This window comes from Desmodus rotundus, chromosome 8 (assembly GCF_022682495.2).
Source record: "Desmodus rotundus isolate HL8 chromosome 8, HLdesRot8A.1, whole genome shotgun sequence".
NCBI lineage: Eukaryota > Metazoa > Chordata > Mammalia > Chiroptera > Phyllostomidae > Desmodus > Desmodus rotundus.
This window is the reverse complement of record NC_071394.1, coordinates 97,579,500-97,596,463: the sequence shown is the minus strand read 5'-3', so window position 1 is coordinate 97,596,463 and position 16,964 is coordinate 97,579,500. Positions and strand designations below refer to the sequence as shown.

The 16,964-nt window shown below is 36.9% G+C and overlaps 1 protein-coding gene across 15 annotated transcripts in view; it reads left to right on the top strand.

Moving 5' to 3' along the window:
- The window catches only part of TMCC1 (transmembrane and coiled-coil domain family 1), a 221,486-nt gene that overhangs the window by 156,749 nt on the left and 47,773 nt on the right, over positions 1 to 16,964 (top strand). The window contains exon 1 of one of the 15 annotated variants that reach the window (XM_071222295.1): positions 15,647 to 16,213. The exons of 13 other annotated variants lie outside the window; for them this stretch is intronic. Coding sequence is in view for 1 of the 2 variants with exons in the window: in XM_024556425.3 (XP_024412193.1) it covers positions 15,850 to 15,912 (63 nt within the window). In the remaining variant the exon portion in view is untranslated. Of the gene's footprint in view, positions 1 to 15,646; positions 16,214 to 16,964 lie in introns of those variants that run through there. One more of the 15 variants, XM_024556425.3, reaches the window with a different exon arrangement.

The window sequence follows — 16,964 nt, the reverse complement described above, 5'->3', positions numbered from 1 at the left end:
TGGAGTTTAGAGTTTGAGATGGGCTTAAAGCATTGTACACAGCACAGACATATTCTTTGCCCTCAGGCAGCCAACGTTCTGGTTGGGGAAGAATATAAGCCAACAAATATAAGCCTAATAAACTGTGCAGTGTGTTAGAGAAGGATAGGCTATACAGATAGCAAAGCTGGGCGAGGGAGGTTGGAAGTGGTAGGGTAGACTGCCGTTTTCGGTGTGATAGTAAGTGTAAGCCTCATTAAAAAAAAAAAAAAAAAAAAACCACGAGGAAATGCTTGAAAGACAAATAAAGTAGGAAAATTTGAAATGTATAAGCCCAGGAACTGTGATTAGAATATGCCCTTTAATTCTCACTTGCTCTAAATGAAAAGTGTAGTTGTTTGAAGTCTGAGTATAAGTAGAGTATAAACACACTGTTGAGTTTGATACTCGGGTGGAAGAAAGTGTTTTATGTTCAGTGGAAATTTGTGAGGAAAGGTTTATAAAGGATCGTTTCTGGGAAGTGTAGAAGCCTAATTCAAATTGTCTTTTCTTTTTCCTGGTGGCTCCTCATGCACATTGTCTAACTTGAAAAATCAAGGCATGTTTTAATTATGCTCTGATTCTAACTTCAGGGAAGACATTCTTAAGGAAATTCAAAGAAGTTCACGGGAATATGTATGGTCAAGTTACATACCAAACCATGGTCAAGTTTGCCTTACCCATAATTAAAGGAATGCAATTGATAATTAAAATGAGATCTTATTTTCCTTATCAGATAAATTAAAATACAAAGGTGCGATGCCTAGTGCTGGCACAGTCATTCACCTGCAGTTGGTAGTAGTGTCAATTGCTGTAATTTCTGGAGGGCAATTTGGTGATCTCTACCAAAGTGTAGAACAGATACACTCTCTGATACACTGCTAGGAATTTCTATTATCAGTATATTCACAGAAGTTCCCCAAGGTAAACATAAATGTTATAACATTGTTTGCAGTTTTAAAAAGGGAAGAATTTATTTTTATGCCCAATTGGAGTCCAGCATTAAATACCTTTGGTATCCCCCTCTTCCGCCAAAGATAGTACAACCTTCTTCCTTGCTGAGGAACTGGGTCCCATATTACCCTATTTTATGGTTATCAAGTGAGTTTGCAGGAAATTTTTTACCTTTTTTAGAGATAAAGACTTTTCATTTATTCTCCTAATTGCTGTCACTGGTCATGTTCAGAATGAAAGATCTGATACCCAAGACGATTCTCACAAAAGAGCTATGAGGAACAGAATGAGCAACAGTAGGAAGCTGCTCATTTAAAAACAAATCTTGAAGAAGTGAACATCACTTGGACTAGTATGTGAGAATGAAGTGGGAAGTGGATAGTCTAGAGAAAGTTTACCATAACTGCATCTACAGTAATTCTAAATTCTCTTTTAATTTCTAAAAACTCCATTTTCATTTTGAAGAACAGAACTGCCAACTAGGTCACAAAATGTAAGAGAGCAGCAGAGGAAGATAGCATTTTTATTGCATACTCCTTTCTAAACTAATGCTGCTTTTACATTCTGCATCATTGCATTTACATTCATCATATGTTTTAGCACACATATTTTTAAATCAAATATAGGTTCTTTTATGAAACAATCCAATTTTTGCCTGTTTAATCTTATTTATCCCAGTACAAACGATGGTAAATTGCTTGCATCATTTGACTCAGTGTTATTCTCCATTGAATTAATTTTTTTAAGATTTTATTTATTTTATTTTTAGACATAGGAGAAGGGAGGGAGAAAGAGAGGGAGAGAAACATTAATGTGTGGTTGCCTCTTGTGTGCCCTCTGCTGGGGACCTGGCCTGCAACCCAGGCATGTGCCCTGAATGGGAATCAAACTGGCAAACTGCAACCCTTTGGTTCACAGGCTGGTGCTCAGTCCACTGAGACACACCAGCCAGGGCAGGCATAGCATATCTTAATGTACATGAGATTAAAAATTATGGCCTACCAATTAATAAATTGGAATTTTATATCAGTAAAAAATTACATTACTATATGGTGTGTGTGTTTGTGCGTGTGTACTTTTAACATTTACTTGATGACCTAAAGTTTCCCAAACAGGTAAAACTGATGCCTAAATTTAGTTTTTTTATTAATGTTAAAGTTAGGTGTAGAAAGGTATTTTCTAGGTACTGTTAATTCTTGGGAAAACACATATTTTCAGTATCCTTAGCACTAAATTGTTACCATTAAAGATCAGTGGTGTTAGGAATACATAAATAAGTACAAAAGGGGACCCCCAAAAAACCGAAATTACCTTTTGGAGGGCGGGCCCATGTAGTACAGACTTCTCGCACTACGTGACTGTTCTCGGAACCCATCTGTTTCAGCATACTAGCTGGCGTTGTTGTGAGAGGCTGTGTTTGACTTCAGTGAGTTGGGTTTTTTTGTTGGTGGTGGTGGTGGTGGTGGTGGTTTGGGGGGTTTTTTTGAAGACTTTTTCAGTGCATTTGCCCACTTCATGATGGGTGATTTATGAGCACACCTGCCCACACCACGCTGAGTGTCAGCAGTTTATGACCAAAAAACAGCATGACCCCCATGCCATCCCCCTATTGACCCGATCTCGCCCGGAGCAACTGTTTTTGTTTCCCCAGTGAAAAACATCCTCAAAGGGAAACGTTTTGCCAATGTGGAAGAGGTGAAACAAAAAATGGCAGAAGCACTAAAAGGCATCGAAATCAAGTTCAAAAACTGTTTTGAGCAGTGGAAAAAAAATGCCTCGATGTGTGTATTGTGCCAAATGAAGAATGCTTTGAAGGTGACTGAAGTTTAAGCATGTAAAAATAAAGACACAATTTTTTATAAATAAATCCATTTGGGAGGAGTCTCCCTTTGTAGTTTATAAAAGAAGCCCTCATTACTAAAGTGTTAAATAGGTTTTCTAAATTTGAGTTATCCCAGACTAATTTCCTTTTTTTAATAGGATTATCACACTAGTGGATGAGAGGTACTCTGAAGGCATGGTGTCTAGATGTCAGCAGTGCATTTAACAGTTTTTCACTATATCTTTGGGGGAGGGGAATTATAACTGGTTATTCATAACAGAGTAAGTGAATGAATGAGTGAAAAGAGTACTAACTCAGCCCTGACTAGTGTGACTCGGTTGGGCATTGTCCCACAAAGCAAAAACTTACTGGTTTGATTCCAGGTAAGAGCATATGCCTGGGATATAGGTTTGGTCCCTAGTCAGGGCGTGTGCAAGAGGAAACTGATACATGTTTCTCGCCCTCTCTTTCTTCTTTCTTTCCCCTCTCTCTAAAAATAAATAATTTTTTTTAAAGAAAAAGAGTACTAACTCAGATAAATGCAGCCTGGAACAAGGTCTCTGACAGTTTGCTGCAAGATACTTCCTGTCCTGTTCAACCTCTTCATTAATTCCTTTTTAAAGACAAAAACTGTATTGTACATAATATAAAGATTAAAATGGGGAAATAATGAGCATCTGTGAATAATGAGGTATCATTTTTTGATAATCTTGAATGGCAAATAACCCAATAGGTTGCACACCAGAGATATCTGTGATTGTTTTATTCCTTGAATAATCCTGCAGTCCTTTTTTTTAATGTTTGCAATTATCTAGTTTTAGAAGAGAGACTTTAATGCCCTTATCTGATTACTTGTTTTATACTGTAATCTAGTTTATTTTATGTGTATATTGAGTGCTTTCCTTTTTTATACCTGTCATAAATAATCTGGCAGTGAGAATTAAAAATAACTTTTATTAAAATAATAAAGACATTGTGTGCTTAATCAGAGCTGAAGATGTCAAGCAGCTGAAAAGGATATTTAAAATTTTGAGCCATAGAATTAGAATCCAGTGGTGTTCTCAAATGAAAAGCTGAAGTCAGCACATTATGTGATTAAGCTGTACCATATTAATGTGATTTATGGAAAGGACAACTATTCTTTTTCTTTTTATTTTTTTAATTACAGTTAACATTTAATATGACATCAGTTTTCAGGTGTATAGTATAGAGGTTAGACATTTATATAACTTAAAAGTGATGCCCCAGTAAGTATAGTAGCTACTCGCACCACACATAGTTATTGCAGTATTATCGGCTGTGTACCCTGTGCTGTACTGTACATCCCCGTGACTGTTTTGTAACTGCCAATTTGTATTTCTTAATCCCTTCACCTTTTTCACCCAGTTCCCCAGTCCCCCTCCCCTCTGGCAACCATCAGTTTGTTCTCAGTATCTATGAGCCTGTTTCTGTTTTGTTTGTTCATTTATTTTGTTTTTTACATTCCACAAAAAAGTGAAATCATTTGGTATTTGTCTTTCTCTCTCTGACTTATGTTACTTAGCATAATGCCCTCTAGGTCCATCCATGTTGTCACAAATGGTAAAGATTTTATTCTGTTTTAAGCTGAGTAATAGTCCATTGTATATATGTACCATATTTTCTTTATCCAATCATCCAAGAATCCAATCGTGGATTCTTAAGTTGCTTCCATCTCTTGGCTGTTGTAAATTTGTAAATAATGCTGCAGTGAACAGAGGGATGCACATAATCTTTTTTGAGTTAGTGTTTTTGGATTTCTTCACATAAATACCTAGAAGTGGAATTGCCGAGTCATAATGTAGTTCTATTTTTAAATTTCTGAAGAACCTCCATACTGTTTTCCACAGTGGCTGCACCAATTTGCAATCCCACCAACAGTGTATGAGGGTTCCCTTTTCCACATCCTTCCCAACACTTGCTATTCATCGATTTATTGATGATATCCATTCTGATAGGTGTGGTTTTAATTTGCATTTCTCTGCTGATTAGTGATTTTGAGCATCTTTTCATATCTGTTGGCCATCTGTGTCCTCTTTGAGAAATGTCTATTCGGGTCCTCTGCCTGTTTTTTTAATTGGATTGATTTTTTGGTGTTAAATTGTACAAGTTCTTTATATATTTTGAACATGAACCCCTTATGAAATATATCACTGGCGAATGTCTTCTCACTTCCAGTAGGGTGTCTTTTTGTTTTATTGATGGTTTCCTTTGCTATAGAAAACTTTTTAGTTTGATGTAAGTCCATTTGTTCATTTTTTCTTTTGTTTTCCCTGAGAGGCAACTATGTTTTAACACCATTTTAAGTGAAAGAGAAAGCAAACACAGGAGCTCAATTAAATGCTGTTTACTTTGGTAGGTTTTTTAAAGCAAATCTCTAACTCTTAGCAGCATGATTTAGATGCTGCACCCGAATCTGCATGGTGGGATCTGAACCTGTATCAGACAGAGCTCTTGATACATTGTAATACATTTTTAAAATTAGGATGTCTTAGTCATTTTTGAAATTAAAATTCTAGAAAGGAAGCATTATTAAGGTATTATGCTAGAAACATTGTTTAATGTAATTACAACATAAAACACCCTAAGAGAAAACAGTTCCTAGTAAATGAAAAGAATAAATGAAATGCCTAACAATATCCCTACCTTAATTTTGTTTACAAAGAGACACTGAAAGAACTGTTATCGATTGACCCTGAACAAATATATCTTATCAAACTTTTCCCCTTAATGTGCAAGACAAAGCACTAAGTTATTAGAAACTTTAATTAGGACTTTTCCTTTCCAGCTACCTAGCTTAGTGGTTGACAAACTCTGTCATCTCGATTTTAACTTTAGAATGTTTGGCAAATTAATTTTTATCAAATCATAAGAACATAAAAGTAATTTTGTCAGAAGTAATTTTGTCAAAAGTAATTTTGTCCCGATTTGTGGGAAGATGGAAAATGTTTATTTCCTGAATGGCTGCTAAAGTCAGGAACAAATGAGAGACAGTTCCATAGTGATTTTCTAATAATGGCTTGTAAACAGAGGTCTTTATATTTATTGCTTTTTAGTCCTAAAGGAGAAATTTGTCTCCTATTTAATTGTGGATGATTTTATTTCCTCCTCAGACATTTCTAATAAATTTTGCTTAATTGTGGGGTAGACTATCTTTTTTTTTAAGTTATCACCAGAAATAACTTTTATTTTCCCCTCTTGCATTATGCTTTTTAAAAAATTTTTTTATTGTTGTTCAAGTACAGTTGTCTCCATTTTCCCTCCACCACTGCTCCGCTTTGGCTTTGTCCATGTGTCCTTCATACATGTTCCTTGACAACCCTTCCCCTTGCCCACCCCCCCATTATTCCCGCCCACCTCCACTCTGGTTACTGTCAGTTTGTTCTTTATTTCAATGTCTTTGGTTGTATTTTGCTTCCTTGTTTGTTTTGTTGATTAGGTTCCATCTATAGGTGAGATCATATGGTATTTGTCTTTTACCACCTGGCTTATTTCACTTAGCATAATGCTCTCCAGTTCCATCCATGCTGTGGCAAAAGGTAGGAGCTCCTTCCTGCCTTCTGCTGCCTAGCATTCCATTGTGTAAATGTACCAGTTTTCTGATCCACTCATTTACTGATGGGCACTTAGGTTGCTTCCAGCACTTACTTGGCTATTGCAAATTGTGCTGCTATGAATATTGGGGTGCATAGGTTCTTTTGAATTAGTATTTCAGGATTCTTAGGGTATAATCCCAACAATGGAATTGCCAGTTTAAAAGGCAGTTCCATTTTTAGTTTTTTCAGGAAATTCCATACTGTTTTCCACAGTGGCTGCACCAGTCTGCATTCCCACCAACAGTGCACTAGGGTTCCCTTTTCTCTACAGCATCGCCAGCACTTCTTGTTTGTTGATTTAGTTATGATGGCTATTCTGACTGGTGTGAAGTGGTATCTCATTGTGGTTTTAATTTGCATCTCTCTGATGGCTAGTGATGCTGAGCATCCTTTCATATGTCTCTGGACCCTCTGTGTGTCCTCCTTGGAGAAGTGTCTGTTCAGATCCTTTGCCCATTTTTTATTGGGTTGTTTGTGTTCCTGGAGTGGAGTCATATGAGTTCTTTGTATATTTTGGAGATCAAACCCTAGTCCGAGGTATCATTGGCAAATATATTTTCCCATACAGTTGGTTCCCTTTTCATTTTGCCAATGTTTTCTTTAGCCAAGCAGAAACTTTTTATTTTGATGAAGTCCCATTTGTTTATTCTTTCCTTTATATCCCTTGCTGTAGGGGACATATCGGTGAAGATATTGCTGCATAAAATATCTGAGATTTTCCTCCCTATGTTCTCTTCTAGGGCTTTTATGGTGTCACGACTTATATTTAAGTCTTTTTATCCATCTAGAGTTTTTTTGTGTGTATGGTGTAAGTTGATGGTCAAGTTTCTTTTCTTTGGGTTTTTTGTTTTGTTTTGTTTTGTTTTTTTGCATGTAGCTGTCCAGATCTCCTAACACCCTATGCAAAAATAAACATTTGTTGAAGAGGCTATTTTTACTCCATTTTATGTTTCTGCCCCCTTTGTCAAATATTAATTGACCATAGAGACGTGGGTTTATTTCTGGGCTCTCTATTCTGTTCCATTGGTCTATGTGTCTCTTCTTATGCCAGTACCAGACAGTTTTGATTACCATGGCCTGGTAATGTAGTTTGATGTCAGGTATGGTGATCCCTCCTACTTAGTTCTTCTTTCTCAAAATTGCTGCAGCTGTTCGGGATCATTTATGGTTCCATATAAATTTTTGAAATGTTCGTTCTCTATCTGTGAAATATGTCATTGGTATTTTAATAGGGATTGCATTGAATCTATAAATTGCTTTGGATAGTGTGGACATTTTGATAATGTTAATTCTTCCAATTTGTTTACACAGTATGCTTCCATTTATTTGTGTCTTCCTTAATTTCTTTCTTCAGTGTTGTGTAGTTTTCTGAGTACAGGTCTTTTACCTCCTTGGTTAGATTTATTACTAGAACTTTATTTTTCTTGTTGCTATATCAAATGGAACTTTTTTTCCTGGTTTCTGCTTCTGGTATTTTATTGTTGGTGTACAAAAAGGATTCTTGCAACTCTTGATTTGGAATTCTGTGGGGGAGGGGTAATAATTCTGAGGTTGTAGAACCTCAGAAACTAACTCAATCCTTGGAGGATTAGTATCAGTTCATAAACAAACACTGTCTAGCAATCACAGGTAGCTCTGTAAAACATACAAAAAAATAGAAGATTCCAGTTGAGAAACCAGCCACAACTAGTTGTAGACTTAAACAATATAAGCATGTATTTGAGGTGATATGATTTTATGTTTTTATTTCTTACTGATTCATTCAACAGGCACTTATTGAGTCTGTACTGTCTACGTGGTCCTAGAGAACCAGAAATGAATGTAGGCCCTCCATATGATCTCTACCTCTTTGAAAAAGTAATTATTATGAATTGGTCTTGTATAAGCTTTAGGGAACCTTATTTTATGAGTGGTTTCACTAGAACCACAGATTGCTTATCTTGTTTCGCTGTTAAGAGTTTAGTGATTTCTTGTTAATTTACCCATTTGAATACTATGGCAAGTGTGTTTACTGAAATACCTAAATCTCAGAACAGGGTTTCTTCTCTCTCCAACTTTGGGATATGTCATTTTATTATGTTAGATTTTTTAAGTGTTTAAAATACATGAGGGAGACCCCCCAAAATGGAATTATCTTCTAGAGGACAGGTCCCTCATAGTACAGGGTTCCCCCACTAGGTGAGTGTTTAGGGACCCATTTGTATCAGGATACCAGCTGATGTTGTTGTGAGAGGCTGTGTTGGGCTTCAGTGACTTTTTTTTTTGAAGGCTCTTTCGACACATTTGCCCCGTTCATAGTGGGTGATTTATCAGTGCACCTGCCCACACCACGCTGACTGTTCAGCAGTTTTTGACCAAAAAACAGCATGATTCCCGTGCTCCACCCTCCCTATTTCCCGATTTGGCCCTGAGCGATTTTTTTGTTTCCCTAGTGAAAAAAAAATCCTCAGAGGGAAACATTTTGCTGATGTGGAAGAGGTGAAAACAAAAAATGGCAAAGCACTAAAAGGCATCAAAATCAACAAGTTCAAAAACTGTTTGGAGCAGTGGAAAAAGTGTCTCAATAGGTATATTGCACCAAATGGAGAGCACTTTGAAGGCGACTGAAGTTTAAACATTTAAGAATAAATACACAAATTTTTATAAATAAATTCCATTTGTGAGGGATCCCCTTTGTATGTTGAGCTTAAGGAAATGAGGCCGCTGAATGTGACGGCATCTGTTACTGGATTCTGGCAAGTAAAATCAAGGTTGAAGGCTTTCAGGTATTTGAAGAATGGATCATGTTTTGTGAAAACTCTTCATTTGTAAAAATCAGATGACCAGGAAATTAATCAACCCACCGTCTGCCCTTTAGTTTTTCATTTCCATCCTCAACCCTGCAAGCTCCAGTTCTATTTCTTAGGTACTAAATCTTGATTCATTTTAAGTTTCATAAATCACACAAGTCCCACAATTGATGAGTGGCAAAGCAAGGACTCAATTCCTTTCCCTCTGCAGACTAATACCCTTCCAACCCCATTTTACTAGTATGATATGTCCTGTGGTTCAAGCTTAATGATGTGAAACAATAGAATGCTATATATCATATTATGATATCTCAAGAGAAAGTGTAAGGGAATGAGAAACTGGCCATTTGGTGGTTTTTTGATAACAAACTTAAGTTTAGAAGGAGGTACATTTCCATAATCAGCCGGTTAATACCTATAGCATCAGTCTCCACTTGCTTCTACTCTTTCTTGATTGTATCTCTATATCGTTCACATGGCTGTTCTTAGAGAATATTTGGAACCACTAGAGCTCTGTGCAGTTTAGTGGGAAATTAAATAGTAAATAAAAATGAAGCCAAGTTATTTTCAGTTAAAATAGCTTTGTGTCTGTCTCCCACCCCCAAAGCCATCTATGGCTGGTAATATTTTGAAAAGAATAAATTGAGGTAAAATCTTGTTCGTCTCTCATGGACTTGAAATAGCCCAGTGGGTGCCATTTTTCTTTACTTTACCAATTTTCATATTTTCTCCGCTGTGGAAAGTTGTGTTTACTTTTTTTTCCTGAGAGCCTCCGGTGTGGGCTGTTGTTCCCCTGGGATTTGGGAGGTATAAAAGAGATAAGTAAGGGTTTTCAAGAGATGGCCTGTGTGGCTCCCACGTGGTCGCTGTGATGAATAGCATTTTCTAAATCACTACAGCATTAACTGTGTATTACCTCCAGGCGGTAGTTTTCTAGACCTGGAATATGCTTGGGACTATCTAATGATTTACTTTATGCTTTTCAAATTTGAATGTTTTGGTTTTTTAACATTGAAGGTGTGATCTCACTTAGAAAATGAAACTTATATCAACCTGGTCCACCAAAGACTTTTTTTTCCTTTGTGTGCCTGCTATTTTGAAAATGTTTGTTTACAAACAGCAAATATTATTTTCCCTTAAAAAAAAAAAGTAATTAGGGACCAAGAGCCAGCCAGCATTTCTGAACAGCACTAACACAGTGATACTACCTGCAATAGTTATAATTCCAGACAAATTAAATATTTGTCATTTTGATCTGCTTGTACTACGCACCTTTATTATGGAGGAATGTACAGTTTCCATTGGGCCTTTGGAAATCTTGAAAACCACTTCACCCTTTTGTGGACCTGAAATTGGAGACCACTATTTGAAACTCCATCTCATGGTATAATAAAAGACTTATTTTATTATACTATCTCATTTTATGAACTCAATTTTATATGATTCCGCAGTTACTTTGCAGGCGGTACTTGCAGCTTACTTGGCCCTTTCTTCAGTAAGGGGGTAGTATTCCCGTCGTGGCTTTATGGTACTTGCAGTTGTGAAAGAGCTCCCTGCAGCCCCTTTGAGCGACAGATGACATTGTGGTACATGATTCATTTGTGGTAGGCAGAGCGTGAATAAGCAACTTCCGTTGCTAATTGTACTTATTCAGTTAAGTGTCTCAGATACAGGACAGGTAATCAGCTAAGTTTCTAAAGAAGGTCAGTGCCTATATTCTCCCTTTCTAAAACCTCATAATTCTTATATTGGCTTTGGCACCAAGTAAAAGCATCTGTTGCTCCCCTTTCTGAATTAATTGGTTCTAAGCAATAAAAGAAAGTACTTGCCTTATATAGAGGTTCATATGACCATATTAATCTCAAAAGATTTAAAAACACTTCCAGTTCAGCCTTGCTTTGTCATTTTTCTGTTCCCTTTGGCTGGTTATGGGGATTTGCTTATGCATAAAGAGAGCTGCTGAAATCAAACAAAACCTACCTCTTACTGAATCCCAGTGGGAGGTAAATGTAGTTAGGGACTTTTTAGCTGAACTGGTTGCCATGTAGAGGAGGACAGGGGAAGAAACTCCTTGAGGAATGCGCAGCCAACTAATGCCACACATTTTAAATTTAGTGACTTTCTTGCAAATCTGTTCTCTGCCATCCAGGACTACAGATAGTAATTGATTTATTAGACTTTTTTTTTTTCCTTGACTCAGCTTTACTTTGCCCATCTTTTTGCACTTTGGGAAAAATTTATCTAGTTAATCATCAAGCATCAATATCAAGATGGCCAGTCTGTAGAAAAAGAGCAAGATCCATGGTCTTTGGACATTTTTCCACAGTGGATCCTTTATGAATATGATAAGTAAAGGGTGAAAGAGAAGGAGAACATTAGGCATTTTATCCGAAAAATAAAGTAGCATTCATGAAGGCTGACAGCTGAGATAGGCTTTAGTAATATGGGAAAGCCTCTGGAATTAGCCTTGGTTTTTATAAAGGACATCTTTTGTCTGGGATTTGCTTGCAAATAATTGCAGGGGAGCCAACTACGGGCCATGAGTTAAGCTAAATGAAGACTGCTCAGGATTCATTATCTTCTCTGCTTTTATATATGTTAATAAACAGGTTTTTAAAAGGCATCTTTCCCAGGAATTTTGGAAGGATAAAATCTTATTTCCTTAAGAAATTTTCAACATCCCAATACTCAACAGTAGTGAACACAATAAAGATACTATTGTAGGTTTGCAATACTGAGGGGAAAATATTTTATGTCAGAGATAATTCTGAATTTAGTGGGGTATTTTTTATGTTACTGTCCAGAGTATGTTGTATTTATTCAGCAATATGTACATTTATTTCATAAATAAGATTCTAATGAAACTTGTGTTCAGTTTTGTTGCTGTCCAAGGACTTATTAAGTAAACTGTAATCAGGGCTGAGAAGTTGAGAAAATACTAAAAGAAAATAGTATTAAACAGTTTTTTATCAAGTAACACAAATGTTTTTAGATTTTTTTTAAAGGAATCCTTTTGTGTCATCAAATAAAATATCCTGACACATCTCTGGATAGCTCCGTTATTAGGAGCCTGTTTTCTCGGTCTCGGTCCTAACTTGACTTTGCTGCTAAAATGCTGACTTAATTCTCAGTCTCTTCTGTATTGTTAGGTTGATCATTCATATTAAGATATCAATGCCAAATGAGATGCTGTAACTTTAAAGCAACTGTTGACAAAACATTTTTTTGTAAAGGGCCACATAATATATTAGGCATTGAGGGCCATGTGTACTCTCTCTTACATAGACTTTGGTTTTTTTGTTCTTTACAGTTCTTTAAAAATGTAAAAATAGGTCTTAGCTCTTTTGTAAGCTTTTAAAAAATAGTCAGAAGGCTGTAGCTGGCTAACTCCAATTACACAATTGTTTTTTAGTTAGATGCTTAGAGAAATAAAAGGTAAATAAACAAATACTATTTTTAAAGGTAAAAGTATGGCTGTCATGCAATGTGAACACATGTCAAAGATTTTTTTTTAACTCATTAACCAGTTATTAGGAACCAATAAGATGTTAAAATTAGTCCAAATGAGAATTGGACTTATGGAAATTTATATTTTCCACCAGGCAAAATTTATTTGCATTGCATCACCAATAATATCCACAGGGTAATATCTGTCTCTGTAGAGAGCTGCAAAATAACCTAGCCGAAGACAAAGGGGCAGGCCTTTACACAGTCCTATAACCCTAGAGAATCCAATAGGCAACACTGGGCATCCCCTTTAAATCTTCTACCATTTTAGTTTTTCACAATTTTTGTTGACACTCTTCTGTCCTTCTAGTGATCATAAGTAATTTCTAAAGATTACACTTGATCACAAATGATTAGTCTCATTAGATTTGACCTGATTATTTATATAAGTGCAGTAAGAGTGTTAATTAATCATACAGAGATTCTTAAACTTTCTTTGCAAATCCAGAGCCATACAGTTTTGAGCCATTACTGAAATTACAAGATTAACTTCTGTGTAGAAGTTTTCATAAAGAATTTTAAATTGGACTTTTAAACACCTCTATTATTTACTATTCCAAGGTTAGGAAACCATGCCTAAGAAACTCTCACTAGATTTCCCCTGCAGTGCTGATATATTTGGGTGAGTTAATCTCATCTTCAAGTTTCCAACATTTGCTAAGGCTTACCAGGAAGTAATGACCTTCCTTACCACCTGTAAGCCTGGGACCTGGTAAATCAGGCATCAGGTCAGCTTTCCTGGGAAGGGCTTCTTTATAGGCACTGGCTCCATATATAAAATCAACTATTGTTACTTAATGTGGTCCTCTTTTGGTTTCTCACCCAACAGAAAATAAATATTTATCACTCTTCAACAGAGACCATCAAATGGTCAACCATAAAAATCAAATTCCCTCAATCAGTGCTGCCATCAGTGAGGCACAAGTTATCAACTGTGCATAAACCAAAAGCAAAAACAAAATCAGCAAGAGAAAGGTTTTCAAGAGAACCAGAAAGTCAGCAAAATCAAAGTTCTATTTCCACATGAGATTTACTCTGGGGACCAAGAAGAGATATGCCCAGGCTTATGCAGCCAATGAGGAGTACGTCTCTGGCAACTCATAAATCCATGGTATCTCAGTGGAACCTCAAAATCTATTTTAGGATAATTTCTTAAAAGGTAAAATCATGACTCACACAAGTAGACAATGAACACTTATCATACACAAGGTCTGCTTGAGACCCAGGCAACACTCAGGGCTGCTTTCTTCTATATGGTAGCCCATCCAATCAGGGCAGTTTTGATCTTACGGAACTTTATTTCAACACATGCTTCAATGATCTCAGTCGTAAGGAAAGAGGATAAAAGAGCCTTATGCCCTGGTCAGTGTGCCTCAGTTGGTTGGAGCATTGTCCTATAGACCAAAGCAAAGGGTTGCGGGTTTGATTCCTGGTCAGGGCACATGCCCGGGTTGCAGGTTTGATCCCCGGTCGAGGCGCTTACCAGCTGGCAGCTGATCCACGTTTCTCCCCAGTCTCCCGCCTTTTTCTCTCCCTAAAGGCTAGGAAATGTCCTTGGGTGAGGATAAAAAAAAAGAGCATCATAACTTTCTGGTTTGGCTTTCTGTGAGCAGTAAAGATTACAAATAATTTTTGCTTTCTTTAATGCCCATTCATGTTTTCAAAGTTTTCTACAATGAACACAATTGTCTTTTAAAAGAAGTTATATTAAAATGCTAATAAACAGAAATAAGCAAACATCAGCTAGTATTGATGCCAGTGGTGCAGGATGGGTTTTTTGTCATGGTTTTTACAGAAACAAATATTTACTCTGTTGAAAGCAGAGACAAAACTTGTATTAAGTCAGAGAAATTTTTATTAATTTGGTCTGGAGAGTCAAGACCAGAGTTCTGTTCCTTGAGAGACAAAAGGGGAATTCCTAGAACCATGATTTCAACTCAGAATTTTCTTCAAATTCATTCAAAGTGCTTTGGATTCCATTCAGAGGGTTTCATCTGATCTAAATGAAAGAATGCTATGTGAAGCTTGTGAGTGCTGTTTGGAAAGACCTTCTTTGACCTTTCAGTACGGTGATGGCCTGAGTTCACAGTCCCACGCTTAACTAGGATAGAAATCATCACAGCTTTAGGCTCACAGAAAGGACTGTACTATATTATATCAAACTGTCTTCATGTATAATTCCATTATGCATATTAACCAGAGAAAAATGTTACTAGATATTATACATCATACATGCCACTCTATATTTTATAATTGTTTAAATTCTTCCTATGTGCATTCCCCAAAACTGCTTTTACAAATGAAGAAATAAAGCTCAGATCCGATAGCTTGCCTAAATCCCAAAGTGACATTTTCAGAGCAGGAATAGTATCTTTAAGACGGTCAGTTCTTTCATGCAGTATCATAATATTCGATAAATAGCATATAATGGCACAGAGACTGAGTCTGGGCTTACAATTGTGGTGTTTTAATCTGTGGCTTAAACTTCACAGAACTCAAAGCCTTTCATTCAGAAGCATTTGTTTTCCTCTTTGTAGTAAGACTAGGGTGTCATGCTCAATTTTCTTTTTCTTGCTCAGTTTTCGTTTAAATTATTTTGGGAACCTAGTGTGAAGGACAGAAGAAACATTAGAAAAGCATGGAAGAAATCTGTTCTGACCATCTTTTAGTCCTTTATCAAAATATGGGTAGATTGTTTTTTCTTTGTATTTATTGAACCGAGCTACCAGTGTTACTTTATTTAGAACATTTTTACTTTCAAGCTATTCTCTAAACCTTACCGTGTTTTAAATGAGAAGACAAATATGAATGTTGAATTAATGTCCTGTAGCTTTAAATTGAACCACTTTGGTGCTTTTGTCTTTTATAAAAGATGCTCACAGCTTCAGAAGAGAGGCAGATACTGTCTGTGATCTCCATGCTCAGCGTCAAACTTCATTTGCATTAGCAGCTATAACAAACTATACACCGCCCCCGTCCCCACCCCCCCCACACACGGATGCTTGTTTGGCAGAAGCTTTCTGTTTATTCAGCACCGAGTCCTCCCAGGCTCCCAGATGTAGAAAGCTCTAAGAGTTGATGCAGGAGACACAACCAGAACTGTGTGTAGGCTGATGTGGGCACTGCAGAGGATTGGCTATGCGGGATGTTGATGTGGTGCGGCTGTACCTGCTTGTTCTGTGAAAAGCCTTTCTCTGAGGCTGTGAAGGTGAGAGGCCAGGGATCTGCTAGAAGCTTCATTCCGGCTGGCTCTTTTGTGGGGGAATGCATTCCCAGTGGTAGCTGTCCTCATTTACAGCGTTATTCTCGGAAACCAGTATGCGCAGCAGTGACAGACTGTGCCACAGCTCCTCTGCCATTGGGAAGCTGGGACAAATGGAAAGAGCTTACTTAATAGCCAAACGAGGTTGTGATTTGTTTTCACAATCCAAGCTTGCTCTGACAGTGCACAAATGAAGGATGAGCTTTGTGGCGAGCAAAATCAGCATACTGCCTGACTGGGGGTTTTGGTAAGATAAACGTGTTGCTTGTGATTTTGGTTTTGTTTTTTCTTGTTTTTGTTGCTTGTTTTACTTTTTTATATTAGCTATGTAGAATTGTGTCTTGGTGATAACTACAACATTTTGCAGATTTGTATTTGATGGAAAGCGATGGCCAAGGGAGCCAGAAAGGAAAACATTATTTCTCATCATTCAGTTGTGACCTTCAGAGATAATTATCAAGTTTTCTCAAATATCCATGAACAGGCAGAACCCAAGAATTTACGGAGCAAAGAATGCTTTCTAACAGATATGCTTTCCTTTCTTTGAACAGTCATAATTACATCCTTTTTTCCCCATGGCTTTTTCCTGTGGCCTGAAGTGAAGAAAAAATAAAGGTTCTCTGCTCTTACTCAGTTGTTGCCACTTGAACAGTAATAGGCTGAGAACCGGAGTATGAAGGTGGAGGAAGGCAGGATGAGGAGTCTGCTATTTTCATAGCTGTGCATCAGTGGCTGTTTGTCTTGGAATCATTATCATTGCAGTTCAGTATCAAATGGGTGTCAGTGCTGTATCTCTTTTCCTGAACTGTGATTTAATCTCTTTTATGTTTTATTTTGTACATTTTTTGTTTACAAGACCCAATTCTATTATTATGAAGCCTTTTTCTGTTACTATTAATACACATTAGCTTGTATTGGAGTCAAGATAATGGTAAAAAGTAGCCCTGAAATATTTATGGACCCCTAAAAAGATAAAGACGTTTTCTCTTTAAAATCTA